This window comes from Cydia strobilella, chromosome 5 (assembly GCF_947568885.1).
Source record: "Cydia strobilella chromosome 5, ilCydStro3.1, whole genome shotgun sequence".
Taxonomy (NCBI): Eukaryota; Metazoa; Arthropoda; class Insecta; order Lepidoptera; family Tortricidae; genus Cydia; species Cydia strobilella.
The window spans coordinates 19435455-19453038 of NC_086045.1; the positions used below are offsets into that span (position 1 = coordinate 19435455).

Below are 17584 nucleotides of genomic sequence, written 5' to 3' on the forward strand. Positions count from 1 at the left end.
TAATAAAACTTAACATTTCACTTTATCTTCATCAGAAACCGATAAACGGGAGTCGCGCACGAGCGACCGGCGCCGAGAGGAGTCCGACCGCGACAAAGAATCCAAACGCGAAGCGCGAGTGTGAGTCCAGCTTTATTACTACAAAATTACAACATTTATTATGCGATTATTCCATAAAAGACAATTCATTCATTCATTAAACATGCTAACATTTGACGTTATAATAATCTTTGAAACAAATTAACTACCACATTGAACTTTATTTAATATTGTACAAATTAAACTAAATTGATGTATTATACTTACATTTAGGACATCTAAAGAAAGAGCAAAAGAAGAGATTAAAAGCAAAGAAAGATCACCGAGAGAACGTCAACACAGAGTAAGTTGAATGAATCCTGAACTAAATAAAATAGTATATTTTGTAGACTACCTAACTAATCTCTAATAAGTATTTTTCTCAAAAATGAACGGCAAAGTCGACGTTGCCGGTTAAAAAATAGGTCGCGAAGTGTGTAGTTTATGGTCAGTCAAAAAATTAAAAAGTTGCAGTCTCGATTTCGGGACTGCAATGTTGCATACAAATTCCATTATTTGTCGAGTTCCAAGCTTTTTAAAAGTTGAAGTTGCCATATCAAATGAAGGGATAGGTCCATTAAACAGCCAAACAGATGATCAGTACTTATTATTATAATGTTTGTACCGCGACTATTTAGGTGTCTCAAATAAGTTGGCGTATTTTCAGCAGAAAAATACAATTCTTTATTTAATAATAAAAAAAAAGGCGGCAAAGCAAATCTTTTCAATTGTTTTTACTTTTTCCTGTGAAAATATATACATTAAAACTTTGCTTATGTCAAATATTTCTATTATATTAATATTTCTTGCACCATTTTTGAGAAAAGCACTATATATGACTCGGCTGGAAGGCTACTTGCTGGCTTCGGATTCAATTAAACGGACTCCCGAGGTTGTCCGTTTAAAACGAATCTTCAGCCAGCAAGTAGCTAGTTCCGAGCCTCGACAATAATGTACTATTATTGACTTAGTAACAACGAAATGGGCCGAACACACAACCGTTTTGGCCTGGTTTAAAAAGTGCATCACTCGTATCTTTTTCTTCCCTTATTCCTTGAATTTTGTTCCTTTTCCCTGCTTTGGTACTAACAAAGTAAACTATTCAAACCCATGAAATTACGACCAGATTACATGAATTCTGTAATGCTATCAAAAGAACTAACGTCGATAGTTCTCGCGCCATCGAAATTATCGTTTAACCCCTCCCAACCAGTCAGATTAGGAAATGCAAAAAAGCATCCAAGTCCCCATGGGTTTTATACCTCGTTTTTTAGGGTTCCGTACCCAAAGGGTAAAAACGGGACCCTATTACTAAGACTCCGCTGTCCGTCTGTCACCAGGCTGTATCTCATGAACCATGATAGCTAGACAGTTAAAATTTTCATAGATGATGTATTTCTGTTGCCGCTATAACAACAAATACTAAAAAGTACGGAACCCTCGGTGCGCGAGCCGACTCGCACTTGGCCGGTTTTTTTATCATTAGTAGAAGGTAAACGATCTTGATGGGTCTTTTTATTGAAAAACACTTGAAAAATAAGTAACAGCAAATATGTATGTAACAATTACATAGCATATAATATGATCATTTTCATAAGTTATAGTAACCTTTTTTTAAAGCGGCTTTCACTAAAAAGACACGTCGAGATTGTTTACCCTTTTTCTAATGAGATGAGAAGTATAGACCATACATAAAATTTGTATGTATTCGTACTGTATCGCGTCCTTGGGACTCTAGGTGTTATGTTGTATGTGTTGGTGCAGGAGGAGCGGTACCTGGAGACCGTGTCGCCGCCGCAAGAACATCGCCACGTGCCCGATGACATCGATCGAGGTAAGCAATCACCCTACTGCTCAAATATATGGCTGCATAGTACCGTACTTACTTATTGCCCACTTCGATGTCCTTCTGCACCTGCTGACAGATGACAGATCGCCTTGTTTCCATTATTAGATATAGAGAGCTGCTTATATGTTGATCTCACGGACCACCCCATCAACTAAACGGGGCACGTACGAGTAAAGGGGCCCACTGACTATCAGTCCGCCGGACGATATCGGCCTGTCAGTTAGAACAAAAATTTGACAGTTCCGAACAACTGACAGGCCGATATCGTCCGGCGGACTGATAGTCAGTGGGCCCCTTAAGACAATCGAGATCAGTACGCATTAGTGCTCCCGTACAATACAAATATAGTATGTGTGCGCGACTGCTTATTTCATATCGACCAGTACTTGTGTAAAGTTTATAGGTATTTACACATGTTGAATTATATAACTAAATCTAGTTAAATAGATAGAACATGAGCAATTTATCACAATAAATTGAAAACTTAAAAAATATATGGGAATAATAATAAAAAAGACGTTTCGAAAAAAAAATTTTTTTAAACTCAAATAGGAAAAAAATAACGGTACCAATCGATTCCTGTCCCGTGTGGTGTCGGGTAAGAATAGCACCACCCCCCCCCTCTCTTTCCGTGGGTGTCGTAAGAGGCGACTTAAGGAAATCCGGTGGATGGGCAGCAGCGTCCTCCGAGAACTACCTCTATCAAACTGCGGTCGCCAACCCGCCTGCCAAGCGTGGCGACTACGGCAATCCCCCCAAGGTACTTGGGGGAGGCCTATGTCCAGCAGTGGACGTCTATCGGCTGACATGATGATGATGATGATGATGAATCGATTCCGTACATTTTATTGAAAAAAATATTGCTCGGCAACAATATACATAAACGCAACATTTCAGCGACAAAATCGCAATTTCTTTGTTTTCCATACATCGAAACTGCTTCTAAGCAAAGTGACACAGTGACGTCACGACGTGTTGCCATTTGTGTTAGGGCGTTTGCTCAGTAAAGTGGCGATGCCAGACTTTGACCATCATTTGTGACTTTTGTATTGCTTTAAGACAATGGGTCCCATACAGACATTTAATCCTCAAAAAAACCTGATCGACTGATACCATAGAAAAAAATAAGTCTCATAGCTCAAGAAGGCTCGCGTTGTGGGTAATCATAGTAATCAAACAACGATATATTTAATATATAGTTAAATACACAGAAAATACCCATGACTCAGGAACAAATACGTATGTCAGTTTGGTGTCTGTGGTTAATCTGAATGAAGCGTTAGACCTATAACCTATAACATTCGAAATTGTTTGCAGATGTGAAACGCCGTAAAGTGGAAAGCAGCAGTAACGGCAAGGTGAGTATCGTTGTAAGTAGCCGGCCTCGCGTCGCGCCGGCGCCGGACTGAGGATTGGGCTGGGCCACGACCGCACCGGAACCTAAACAAGTACAAGTGCTTGCTAACCAACTACCTGGACCCTCAACAAATAGTGTAACAGACTTTAAAAACATTACCCAGTGATAAATAAGTGTCTAACAAATCAATTTAAAAACAACGGACTCTGTAACATGTAAAAATAAAAAAATAAACTCCGGCGTCACAGCAAGAACGACTGAGTAAGATATAAAGAAAATGCAAACTGTAAGAGAATAATTGAGAACGGCACAAACGACAAAGGAAAAATGAAAAAAAAAAACGTAATGTGAAAGAAACATCAAATACAGCCTTAAGAACAAAGTAAGAAATGAAGAAAGCATAGTGTAAGAAAAAGTCAAAACCAACATGAACAATGGAGTAACAAGTGAAAACAATGACCACAAATATAAATACTAAGAAAATAGAAAAATAGGATAAAAAACGTATTGTGAAAGAAACATCAAATACAGCATAAAGAACAAAGTAAGAAATTAAGAAAGCATAGTGTAAGAAAAAATCAAAACCAACATGAACAACGAAGTAACAAGTGAAAACAATGACGACAAATGTAAATACTAAGAAAATAGAAAAATAGGATAAAATAGAAAACTTGATTTTATTGAAGACCATCAACCGCACCATTAGCCATAACCTGCAAGAAGGGAAAAGTTGGCAATCGTCCACATTCGCACACTATTTTGTGAACATCGACAACTAAGACGACGCTTCGTGTTCAAATGTAAAAAGACAAGACAGAAGATGCACGAGAATTGAAAACACAAAATATCAATGAAATTGTTTATCATACTGCTACAAGCTTGCTGCGAATCTGAAGAAACAATTTATATAATCTAATAACCCTGTGTGAAACTTCCATCAAGATTTTTATGAAGAACGAAGATGAAGAAAAAAAAAAAAAAAACCTTATAAATATTAAATACTATCAAACATTACTAAACTTTTCGTACCAGGAAGCCGTAAAATCAGAAAAGCTGTGAGTCGTTGGTCTATCAGCCCAGTCCAAGTACGCTATGGTAAGGTTAATATTATTTGTCGTAACGAGGTTGAGTCAAATGATCCAGCGAATATGTGCAACTAATTATTACTGTCAAAAAGGAAGTTACACCATGCAAGAGGAATCCGAACATAATGTTTATACAGCCTGCTGAGAGATACCGGACAGATTAAGTGGACTTATAGTAGAAATGAAGAAGACCGTCGTGGACAGATGAAGTATTGTTACAAAAGAAATATACTTCTGGAAGGAACGCAAGGACTTGATGTCTGAATACAAATATATCCCAGTTGCCGTATTCTATGTTTCCTTTGACTCAATTGTATAAAAGCTAGTAAAAACATATCTAGATTCATAAGCTGTAAATATGTAGATGGTAATTATATAATGAATTTTATTATTGCTCGGTCATCTGAATGCATGATTTAACATGTTTTTTTGAATAAGCAGGGCAAAGAGATAGAGGACCGAGAGAGATCACCCGAGAAGGAAAAGCGAAAGACTAAAGTTAGAGGTGATGAGCGTAAAGAACGTAAGATGAGCCGCAAGCGGGTAAGTTGGACCGACACTGCACATACACTAAATAAATAATAAATCAAATAAATATTTATTTGGGAACAATCTTACACTGATCAACCTAGCCCCAATTTAAGCAAACCTTGTGCTCTATGCGACGATATACATGTACATACTTATATAGATAAATACATACTTGTATACATAGACATTAGATAACATTCATAACTCAGGAACAAATTTATGTGATATTGCACGGATAGTCTGGTGCCCTTTTTACTTGCAATATTATATAAAGCCTCTACTATAGCCCCAAAACATCGAAAAATGCATCGGAATTTAACAAAAAATTTAAAAAACGTTAACAATTTGACAAAGGATTTTCGGTAATATCAGCACAATACTTTACAAATGCAACTTTAATATGTGGGTATAGAAACAGATTAAGGTCAATGTGGAGAAGACCGTCTAAGTGCAAACTCTATCGTCGCTTTTAACTCTTGCGTTTTTACACATACTCCCTCTTACACATCGGTAGAGCAGAAGGAGTGAAGCTCTTCCTTTCTGACTGTGTTTGAGCTCTGCGCGACGTACGTACACAAATAAGAGAGTTCTTATGACGGTCTTCCCTGCAATAAGTTTTACATGCGGGTCTTCTCCACATTATTTATACAGAAAACCTCGCATATTTGAAAATATAATAAGATTTTTTCTTCTGTAGGATAGAGCTGATGAATCAGCAATTTTAGAACAGAAAAGACGGCGCGACGAGCAAAAGGGTAATGACAGCTTTTACTTCTTACCTTAGATGGGAGGAATCTACCTAATAGATAAATCAATTCAATATTTTGCAATTTTCATTTGCATAATCACATGATTTTGTGATCGTAATAAAATTATCACTACATAGTATAAAACAAAGTCGCTTCCTGCTGTCTGTCTGTCCCTATGTATGCTTAGATCTTTAAAACTACGCAACGGATTTTGATGCGGTTTTTTTAAATCCACCACCACCACCAGTCTCTCTCGCTACAACGTAAATCCGTAAGGAGTTCGTGTAGGAGGTGCAAGCGCGCACTGCTTGCCCTTAGAGCTGGTCAAAGACGCCTAGTCTTACTAAGATGGCATATAGTCGAGAAATTCGGACGGGCACCGCCGTGGCGGGGTGGCCTAGGGGTTCATGGCGTTAGCCGCGATAGCTAAAGACGCCGGTTCGAATCCGGCCTTCACCACTGGAGGGCTTCGTCACTTTTTCTTTAATATATGACATCTATTACAGTTTTTAATTTATGCTATTAATTAATTTAAAATACGCTAATTACATTTATTGTTTACAATTACAACAAAATATTATTTAAGTTGTATGCACGTAATCGATTATATGCATACTAATTTCATATGCCTTTGTGTCAATATTTCATACTGGCAACAAAATGTCCTTGAACAGAAAAGTGCCACTTTGATCCCTCCTAGCAGGGAAGAAAAATCCAGTTTCCGTATAGGTGATGTGAAAAGTTTATTTCTTTCAGAAGTACCTATTACATAAAGAATGCTCAAATGTAGCTTATATGTTTCAGCTGTTTTAAAGATGGGAGGTCACCAAAACGGAGCGCAGGAAGATCATCATTACGAGAAATATCATAAACGGGTAAGAAACTTCAAATATACTTTCTGACTAGAATGGAAACCCATAGTGTGACTATGAAACAATGGACAAATGAAAATAAATACGATACTCTATTACTTTTTTCCTGCGGTCTCTTTTGTCACTGGTGCATGGTTGATCATACCGTGAGTCTGCGCGCGCACTGCTAGGTCCCGGCAGAATACCAGCAATGCTGCAGCACATGCTGAGTCGGCGCCTTTTCGCGACTACACAGTCGTGACAAAAAAAAACCTAGTAGTTAGTAATTAGTTCAATATAATAGGCCTTAGTTTTAGCAAAGAGGATATAATAAGATAGAGCGGTACTGTCATAGTAAATTTTGTAACCACTGTAAATTCACTGCCATCTATCGACATACTTTATAACTAAAAAGGAAGATTTATAAAAATACGATAAAACATGGATAAATGGTTTTTTTATTTGCATTAATTATTTTTATATGATTTTGAGCCATGTTCTTTCACTGATATGCGTTAAACAAACGAAACCGTCAACGCCCTCTATATGAGAGTAAGCCAAAACTAGTGGCGCCATCTAATTGAGAATCAGATTTTCGAGGCACGTTTTTTCCTTAGACTGTATCCATCTATTACGGAGTTATATCTATCTTTGGTTTTAGTTTTATTATAAGTTATTTTTTTTGTCACGATAATGTTTTGCAATAAAGTTTTTATCTATCTATCTATTATACGAAATTATTTCAAATTGTAGCTAACCCTTTGGCGGGTCGCGCTAAACTAGATGTGAGATCCTAATATTTGAGGTCAGGGTGTGTAGACAAGATGCCAATCATATAGCGTAACGTAGTTATCTCTCTCTATATACTCGTATCTTCTCTAGGCCAGGAAATTAATGCCCAAAAAAAGTTATAGAGGGAAATGCTTGGAACACAATTTTCGACTTCGTAGCTTTGTTTGGACTAGTTAGGCACATATCAAAAGTCCCCGGCCGTAACCCTGGTGCTGGGGGGAGAGGGGGGTTTGAAGGTTTCATTTTTCGGTTTTTCGATTATATCTCGGAACCTATGCGTCTGAGCGACTTGGCCACTTATACAAAATGAAAAGAGATTTAATTTGTTACAAGTTTTATTAAGTCAGTTTTTCGATATCCAGTATAGTTTTTGAGATATCCGCTCTTGAATGTTTATTTATTTTTATCTTGATTATCTACATCAGTGAAGCTGCTAGGCCGGGTTTGGTATCGTTTTAGTATAAATCGGGGATGCTGAATTCATTTATGGTATGAACATTGACACCTTTCCATTGATTTTACACACGATTGGCATCTTTGTCTCTTGTTGTTGTGAACTCAGAATATACAAGAAAAAACGATTTAGCAAATAGCAATAGAGTGGAAATATGTAAAAAAAGGAAACAACACATTCATTTTTTGCAACGCAAGCCTAATGAGAGTAATGAGCAAGGCTCGGAAACCGGTTATATTTCCAAACCGTTTATCATGTACTTGGTGCAAAACCTTTTAATTTCGGTTTCGTTAGTAAAACCGTTATTTTTAAACCGGTTTATAGGAGAACATTTCCATAAAGTTCTTGTCAGATTAACCGGTTTAGAACAATAAAACCGATTCCTAAGTAAAGTATTTGTTTTGTAAATAGGCCACACGCGCAAGTCTGACTACTAGCACTTCGGAAATTACGACATCGGTCGAGAAGAATCGCCGCAACAAACTTTCCAGTTAGTCGTTTACGATTATTAGAATTAAAATACAATGCGTTTACCTTTAGTTTGTTATTGACAGGTGGATTTTATACATTTTTTATTTCTTGTTTGCTAAAAAAAACAAGCAAATACTACAAGCATCGTGTGCTAGTAGCGCGGAGTGGTTGAAATATTCACTTTATGGGTCGAAATCGAGGGGTCGATGGGTGAGTTGCTTGACGACCGCCATCTTGGCGACATCGAGTCGGGATTAATTTTTTGTTTTTGCTCATTAACGTTGTTTGAAGTGTAATACTGATAGCTTATTATGCAGTAAACTAATGAAGACGTGTGCGGATAATGAAGAATTAATCTAGATACGAGTTTATCCACCGTTTTGGCGTCAACGCCAAGTAGCTCCACGTGGCCCTTGTATAGTCGCTATCGCTATACAAGAGCTCATTATCACAACTACCGAACAACGTCGTGCTCTAAGAGCTTTTGGTATTTCTACCTCTAACCGTATCTGGATAGAGCCCTAGAGGCCATAATTGTATTATTTATACTTTTACCGTACACTGGCTGATTTACATCAAGATTGAAGAAATATAACTCGATCCCACGTGGATCCCACTTTGATGTTGGCGAAATCATCGACAGTATCGATGGAGCCATTCTACATAAAGATTGATTGAAACTGGCTTTGACAGACCTGTAAAGTATAGTAACGATCAACAACATGAATGTTCTCTATATTAAATATTGTGTGTACTACAATATTGTACTCAGTTACAATACTTATAATTGTAGTAGTTACTAAAATAGTACGAGTTGTCGGTGTCAGATTAAATAAAATAAAAAAACATCTTTTTTTTACAGGAAAAATCGCCGTTCAGGGATCGTTCGCATGAAGAACCAAGAGATAAACAATATCCTTTTTAATATCTTTTACAGTAAATACATAATATGGTGCTACTTTACCCCACTAGTGCGGTAATTAGTACATTACGTAACTATCTCGAAAATTTTAAGGGCTATATGTACTGTAAAACGTACGAATTGTACGATACATGTGCGAATAGTTAATTCGCACCTTGTGTCGATTTAAAGGAGAGAGGCAGTGTCCCTTCGGTCGTGTTTTATTTTATCGCCACTCGTTGACTGACGATAAAAGTATGTACCTATATTTACATTTCATAATTTATTAATTTAGAGAGATTTAGAGGGAATATTTTTGCTTGCATGCTGTTCAAGATAATTGCTTACATAATATTAAAAAATAAACCTAATGTCGTAAATAAGGTTCCGTTGAAGTTAACGGAATCCTAGAAAATCACTGTATGATCACAGAATAAGTAATAGTATTATCATACAGAACGGCCACGCACCGCCCCGCCCCGACTCGAATTACCTAAAATCTGGCGGACTTCTGGCGTGCTCTAGTACTATTTTTAAGCAACTTACTCTAACGATGCATGACGCGTGTACGGACGTGCCGTTCACACATAGAAACGCGAGTGATTTTTGATGTATAGCGTGTCCGCCCTGTGGTATGATGTCTTAATAAATTAATATAGAACGCAAAAGTACTATATTTCTGACACGTTGAAAGATAGACAGAGGCAGGGTCGCTCGAGATAAAACGTTGACTTACGATACAATACAATACTCTATATTGCACACCTCACATACTTTACAATAAACGCACAGAAACATAAACCAAGACAATTGGATAGAGGTAACAGCAGGCGGTCTTATCGCTAAGAGTGATATCTTCCAGACAACCTTTGGGTATCGGAGACAATTGTCTCATAATAAGAATATACGGTAGGTGACGGGGAGAGAGTTCAACATTTGAGTGACCTGAAAAGTAGTAACAATTATAAAATTTGGAAGAGGAAGATGGGACAAATAGGAGCAAATATTGAGAGGATCTAAAGAATTAAGATAAGAGAAACGTTTGTTGGGATAGCGGAGAGTGGCATGATTAAAAAGAATAGAACAAAGAAAGGAAAGTATGTGAGAGTCACGACGATGACGGATATTAGGGAGCCACTTGAGTTGGGATTGGAAACTGGAAATATGGTCATATTTGCGTAACCCGAATATGAACCGAATGCAGACATTTTGAATGCGCACAAGTTTATTGAGTTGCTCTAAAAAAATGACTTCATTTTTGTGAAGTTTTTGCTTTCGCACACACGTATATGTTGGCTTTCCATAGAGCTCCATGGCTTTCTATCAGTATTTCTGTTGGAATTTCAGATAAAAAGGACATTATTGCACTTGAAGCATAAGGACCCTTCTGTGATGGAAAGCCACATATTTACCGGTTTAAGCTTATGCCATTCATCGCTCGCCGTCGATATGTCAATGTGCGCGTGTCGCGCGTAAGCACGAGAAAATCTGCGTGTCATGAAATCACAGTTTCGTCTTAGCGATTTTACCTCTGCCTATCATCTTTCAACTTTGAGATGCAGATAGTGACTGCTGTTGATCCAAAAGGGTAGGAATTACAATAAACTGTATTATAACATTCCTTAACTATGCTATACTAGGCGGTCCAACGAGTCAAAGATGAGAAGATAAGAAGAGAGAAGAACATTCGTGGCGCCTGAGTGTAGTTATAATTTAAACAGTCGGATTAAGAAAATAAATTTGCATGACAACTATGACAAATGCAATAAAATATCTTTCTTGACAACTCAGAATGGCTTTATTTGAATATGATTGATGAACAAGTATGATCTTATGGTAATGGGGTTGGCCGGTCGAAATAATTAGCAGATGGCGCCAGCATAGCTTGCCCTGTCAATCCCTAGAATTGTGTCAAATTTTTGTTTTTTTAATGCCCTGGATGCCAGCCCTTTAAGCCAAATCTCATAGAAAAAGGGGCAAACTATGATGTCGCCATCTCTGCAAACCTTTGACAGTTGCCAACCCCATTTAGAAATGTCTACTGGCGGCACGTTCGACGTTCAAATCTCGGGAGCAAAGATCGTCTATCTCCAGTACAGGTTGTTCTACAGGTAGTTCAAGCTTTGCCAAGTTTGAGGCTAGGTCGATCTGTGTAAGATTATCCACAAATATTCATTTTTATTTGTTTATTCATAGTAGTAGTAGTAGTATATTTAAAGCGTACTCCCATCTTAATGGTCGGCAACGCACTTACAACCCCAATGTGGTGTCACAGATTATATAATAGTTCTTACGAACAGATACTTATCTCTAAGGCCCTCCACACTCGCGTTCGCGGCTTTGCGCCGTGATTCGCGCATGAGTGTGAAGGAACCTTCTCAAAGAAAACGCAAATACCTACCGTTTTGATACCTACACAAAAATACAATGGAGTTACCTTCAACGCGCCGCTCCCCGCACCGCGCGCACCGGCACAACGCTAGGGTTGCCGACGCTTCTTTCAAATACTTGTAGATATCTAGCTATAAATGTGTCGTAAAAAACATTACCTACATCTTTAAAACAATTTAATAGTACCTACGTAGCTTGTAACTATCGTAAAAATAATAACAATAGGTATATTGAGAATGTCTACTTACTTTTCCTCATCCGTCGAAAGAGGAAAAAACTATATTTTTTATTTCTTTTGTTGTTTCTGCATCCATCCACACTACAATCTGTGTTATTTGTTCGTAACGAAGACATTTCTTTAGCATAGCGCGCGGTGACATGCGTGCGTGAGCACGTGTGGCAACCAACTGGCTAGCTTGAGTCCCGCCGGCGGCAAGCGAGCCGTAGGTATAAATCCGAGCTCGCGCGGAGAGTTCCATAGGCCTGGTGGTGTTACGGGTGTCCATGGGCGATGGTAATACAGGCGATTGTCTGCTCGTTTGTTTCCCATCTTCTTCTTTTTCCCAGATCTTATCCCATTTACTTGGGGTCGGCCCTCCCTGTCCTCTTCTCTGCACGGTTTAGTGTCAGGTGTGGGTCTTTTAGCCCTTGCTCTCAGGCTTTTCTCCACCGTCGTCAACCCAGTGGCAGGTGGCCCCGCTTCCTCGCGAAGTCGTAGGCATCGCTGAGGCTACATTGACTATATACTCGTTTACTTCCCATGTCATAAAAAATACTTTACATATTTGAAATATTTACTCTGATAAGTTTTATTATTAATCCTCTCCACTTGTTAACTTATTAAGCTAAATTTTCAAGCCATGATTATTTGTAAAAAAAAATTGTGGCTCCGTAGACACACCCCTTCTATTTAAGAAGATACCTAACTCAAGTCTCAAAACATCTAGATTCTCTAGAAGCTAAGTAGCAATCTAGCAATACAGATATTAACCATGATATCTCGAAACAAAGAATTACAACTACATAATAGATTTGGAGTTATGTTGTTCATCATCACAATTTTTGACATAGACGATTTGGCTAACATACGAATGCTAGAAATTTACAGAGGTACGAATCCTCCACACTTTTCCCTAGTTTACCCAATACCATCCAATACCAATTTTTAGATAGAGATTTATTTGCATGCAATGTACATATTTATATTATATAGTAACATATAGGCACATGGACCCTGGTAGGGTATCGCAAAAACATTAGTAAGTAAACCTGCTAAAAATAACATTCAAATATAAGTTTTATTATATGTGACAAGCATAACATAAATTAAAATAAATATTAAGAGTAGGTAACAATTAGGAACAATCAATTTAATAGGTACTTAACTAAAATGTGTTTTTACTTACTTATAACAAGGTATCCTCCATAAATTCAGATATACTGTAATAGCATTTTTAACACACTTGCTCAAAACGACGTTTTTATTCCACCGATTTTTGGCTCATAATCCTAGATATTAAACACGCGTGCTATTTCAGTGTATTATTCCACTCGTGATTTTTCATTATATTATCCGACTGAGTTAAGAAGCTAACTGATTGCTAATAATATGCATGGAAAGGGAGCCTTCTTTAATTGGTCGGACTGGCGGGCATGGGCGCGCCCGAGCGCCTGCGCGGTGCGCGGCCCGGCCGGCCCGCCCGCGGCCGGGGCGAGCGAGGGCCGGCCGGCAGTACGAGTATGACAGATGAAACACACAATACTAACTGTTTTAACTATTAAAATTTGATTAATATGAGTATCTTTTTTCTCTCGCAAGTGTGTTGAAAAACGTCGTATGAAACGCGTGTGCATTGGTCATTACACACATCGGCTTTCTTATTGCGCGCTCGCTTACAGCTCGCGCGCACAATATCGCCTCGTGTGTAATGACCAACTTAGCACACTTGTATCATAATGTACTATTTTCGACTAGTTTACTTTTTAGATTTGTTGCAAATTGGTTGTATGTTTTTAAATAAGCAGGAATCTTGTTGTAGATTTTAATAGCTCTGTAATAGGGGCCGTTTTTGTAGATCTTTAGTTTTGGTTCCGGAAGTTCTAAATACTGTTTGCGTCTGGCATTTTGGCAAAATTTTAAAAGGTGTACCTACTTTAAAAATGTAAAGAGAGGGGAGGGTTAAAAGTTTCAGATTTTTAAAATATGGTCTACAGCTATTTGGTTGGTGGATATTGGCTAGGATTCTCACGCATTTTTACACCAAGGGGGGCGCCAAAATGGCAAATGAGAAAAAAAAAAAGTTAAAAGACGCGAGTTGACGCGGGCCCATAATCGGTTCGTTTTGCTCTTGGGTAAAAAGCTTTAACGAAGGGCGCCAAAACCCGATTTCGCTCTACCCTGATCAAGGACTCGGGCCGGCACTGACTAGACTATTCGCAATAAGGCCTAGCTTCCCCTCTGGGTTGAAAAGGTCAGATAGCAGATGCTTTGATAAAAAATTGTCTGTGTAATTTCTTGAGATTGGGTTCCGAGCGGAACCAAGGGTTCTCAAGTGAGCCGTGACAACGCTATTGCGCGCTAGGAATATGATGTTGAGCCCTAAACATTACCTAGATAGATATATGGAGTGCGTTGTGTTGTGTTTTAATACGTCACAAGGTCTTGGTCACGACAATATGAAGATATGAGTATTTTGCAAAATAGGTTATTTTATTTATTTTTTAATATACCTTTTAAGCTGGAATTCTAGACCAAAAAACTACGACAATGTCGCCAATGCAATAAAATGTTTGTATATATTCCTTTTTTAGAAAAAATACGCTAAGATAATTTATTTATTGGTAATTTTAATTTTTTTATTTAACCCTTAAATGCATAGTGATGGATGCAGCCTACACAACAAAAAACATATAATTTTATGCATAATTAGACAAAATCGATTTGGTCCTGTATAATTATATTGATCGTAAATTAATACACTTTCAGATGCTTTATTCAAATTTGCGCACTATTTTACTAAATTACAAATTGTGGGGATCTTTCTCTTTTACTCCAATGAAGGCTTAATTAATTAGAGTGACAGAGAAAGATGCCTGCAATTTGCGAACTTCGATTTTCGCGGAAGCCTCTCTGTTCAGTGTTAGAATTGGTTTTGTTTGAGTGAGACTTAAAAGACTAGTTTAGGCATACTCTGTGGGTGCTAGAACAATGCAACCTTATTGTGTTTACAGTTTGGCAAAAAGAGTAGAAATTAAAAAGTGGCAACACTGTAGTGTCGTCCCGTTTTTCTTAGATTGATTTGAAAGGGACGACACTACAGTGTTGCCACTTTTTAATTTCTGCTCTTTTTTTGCCATACTGTAGGTTCGTTAAAATTCTTAAGGCCGTCCACACTCATGCGCGAATCACGGCGCGAAGCCGCGAACGCGAGTGTGGAGCCTAGTTCGCTCCACACTCGCGTTCGCGCTGTGATTCATGCATGAGTGTGGAGGGCCCTTTAGAGCAAGTTAAAATTGTCTCGATTTTAGTTGACTGTTGAAAACTTATTGTGCAGTCGGCGGAACAAAAGTTGTATTTTTTTTTGACATACCTTTTCTATCAATGATGTTGGCCAATATAGTCTGTCAAGTCATTTCCGTCAGTAGTAGAGCGGTAAATTTAAAAAATATAGGCACAAAGGGTTAACGTCCCATAGAAAATTTCAATTACCCGCCTTTTCCTACTGACAAAGTTGTTTGACCGGCTATATATAGTTGGTTAAGCAAATCTTGTCAGTAGAAAAAGGCGGCAATCTTAAAAAATGTAGGCGCGAAGGGATATCGTACCATAGAAAATTTGAATTTCGCGCCTTTTTCTACTGACAAGATTTGCTTGACCAACTATAAACAAGCATATTAGAAAAAGGTTGGCGAAACGTGAAATGTTTAATTGACAGTGACACAAGTGATATTGACAGTGACGTATTTGTCGTAGTTTTTTTGGACCTATACCTATATAATATAATTAATATAATTTAGGATTTGGTACCTATTATATAATATAGGTACCAAAAAACTACGACAGATACGTCACTGTTAATATCACTTACGTCACTACTATACTATGTCTATGCCACGTATATCCTTCATCATCATATATTTAAGAGTTATACTCTTGTCGGTGGAGCGATTTCCATAAGTGTCGGTCCTCTGCCTTCTCCTTGACAGCCTGATACGACACGACGTTGAGTTTTTCCTTTACTTGATTTATGTATGTTCTCCTTGGTCTGCCCCTCCGCCTCCTTGCCTCAACTCTCCCTTCAATTATGTTCTTGATAAATTCGTCGTGTCGTAGCAGGTGTCCAAGCATCTTTCCTCTTCTATTTTCTACGTATATGCTTAAGCATGATTATAAATTTCGGTATTTCGCCATCGCCACCATGAAAAAAAACCCGGTCGGTGATAAGGACAAAGCATGGCACTATTTTAGGAATCGCAATAAGACTATCTTTCTCTATCAAAGAGTGTCAGGCCCTTGCTGTAAAGCACAGACTACAAAGTAAACATTTCAGGTTTCGCCAACCTTTTTCTAATATGCTTGTTTATAGTGCAATTATTGTGTATAGTGTAGTTGGTCAAGAAAATCTTGTCAGTAGGGTTGCCATATGGAAGAATTAAATATCCTGATAAAAATCCTGACATCACCCATTTCTTGTAACAGAGATTTGGCGTAGCTTGAACGACGCCCCGGCGGTGCGCTGCGCTCTGCGGTGGGCCATTCCTAAAAATCCGGACACTTGCCAAGTCCAGCCGCAATCCGGACAAAGGGTCAAAAATCCTGACATGCCCCGACAAATCCTGACGTATGGCAACCTTTACCTTACATACTTACTTTACTCTTTGGGAGTCTGGTCCTGAATTCCAGTTTGGAAATATGTACGTTTATTTTATGGTTTCAGATAAATTTTCTAGAAGCAGTCCTAATGCTAAAACGTGCCTATTACTCTAATCCCCCCCATTATTTGACTAAATATTTAAGAATCTGCCCCACTTTCCCGAAGAACTTACGTATGTATTTTGAGGTTAGAAGTTTGTTCACCAAACCAAACCAAACCAATACTGAAGATAAAGACGCTTCTACACTAATTACTAAATTAATATAAATATGTAATGAAGCGTGTGTCCCGTAATTCATTTATTAATCCTTCGTCAAAAATTTGCTACTGATACTGAATTAATAACCTTGGAATTGTGAACTCCAATCTTATTAAGTAGTCTGTGACGTAAACGGACAAGGCATGGGCACCAACATTCGCCTTGTATCTCTAGTAACTTGATAAGTAAAGAAAAACAAAGAGATTCTGATCACAAAATAATAGGCAAGTACCTACTTAACTATTCTGAAAACTGTAGATAAGTACATAAACATAACCTAATGAGAGCCGGAGGTGCGCTACAAAGCATACAAATTACATCGATAAATATAATGATAAATAGGGAGGTGCTATGTTAAGGTTATACCTTTCGATTATCATCTAAATACAGACAATGATTAGTTTGTATACGAAGATAAAATTCACTAAGTCTTGTTTAAGCATCACGATGAATTCCCCGAAAGTTTTAAGTCAACAACAAAGAGTGGTGAATGAAATGAAATGTGCACTGACAGGTACGTTCCATTCTTCCAACATGTTATAAATATGGTCGTTCATGTTCATGACATCCGTTGTCTTCATCGCATCATACGACTCGTTACGATAAAACGTGTTCAGCCAATTCCCATTTTTAGCTTTTAGTGCTTTTACCAGCATTTTTCATTGGGTCATAGTGTTTAACCAAAACAGATGTAGTCTCAGATTAGGAAAGGACTAGTACCATAGTAATAGTATTTAGCACTTAATTTGACATATAATTTAGATTTCATTCAAAACCAATACGTTTTTATTGATAAGGTTAAGGTTATTGAAGTATTGTATTGGGTAGTATTATGATTCGTTACATAATGAACGGCTCTTTCTTCAAAACGCCATGTTCATTTTCTTTATCTGTGCGATGAAAGACCTGAATGAATGAATGACTTAAAAGTAGATGGAATAC

At 37.8% G+C, this 17584-nt stretch overlaps 1 protein-coding gene across 1 annotated transcript in view; it reads left to right on the forward strand.

Moving 5' to 3' along the window:
- The window catches only part of LOC134741567 (THO complex subunit 2), a 39638-nt gene extending 28727 nt beyond the window's left edge, over nucleotides 1-10911 (forward strand). The window contains exons 22-30 of the mRNA XM_063674394.1: nucleotides 36-120; nucleotides 313-382; nucleotides 1843-1912; nucleotides 3245-3285; nucleotides 4811-4912; nucleotides 5598-5655; nucleotides 6454-6524; nucleotides 9080-9129; nucleotides 10756-10911. Coding sequence (XP_063530464.1) covers nucleotides 36-120; nucleotides 313-382; nucleotides 1843-1912; nucleotides 3245-3285; nucleotides 4811-4912; nucleotides 5598-5655; nucleotides 6454-6524; nucleotides 9080-9129; nucleotides 10756-10789 — 581 coding nt within the window. The 3' untranslated portion in view covers nucleotides 10790-10911. The remainder of the gene's footprint in view (nucleotides 1-35; nucleotides 121-312; nucleotides 383-1842; nucleotides 1913-3244; nucleotides 3286-4810; nucleotides 4913-5597; nucleotides 5656-6453; nucleotides 6525-9079; nucleotides 9130-10755) is intronic.
- The last annotated feature ends 6673 nt before the right edge of the window (nucleotides 10912-17584 follow it).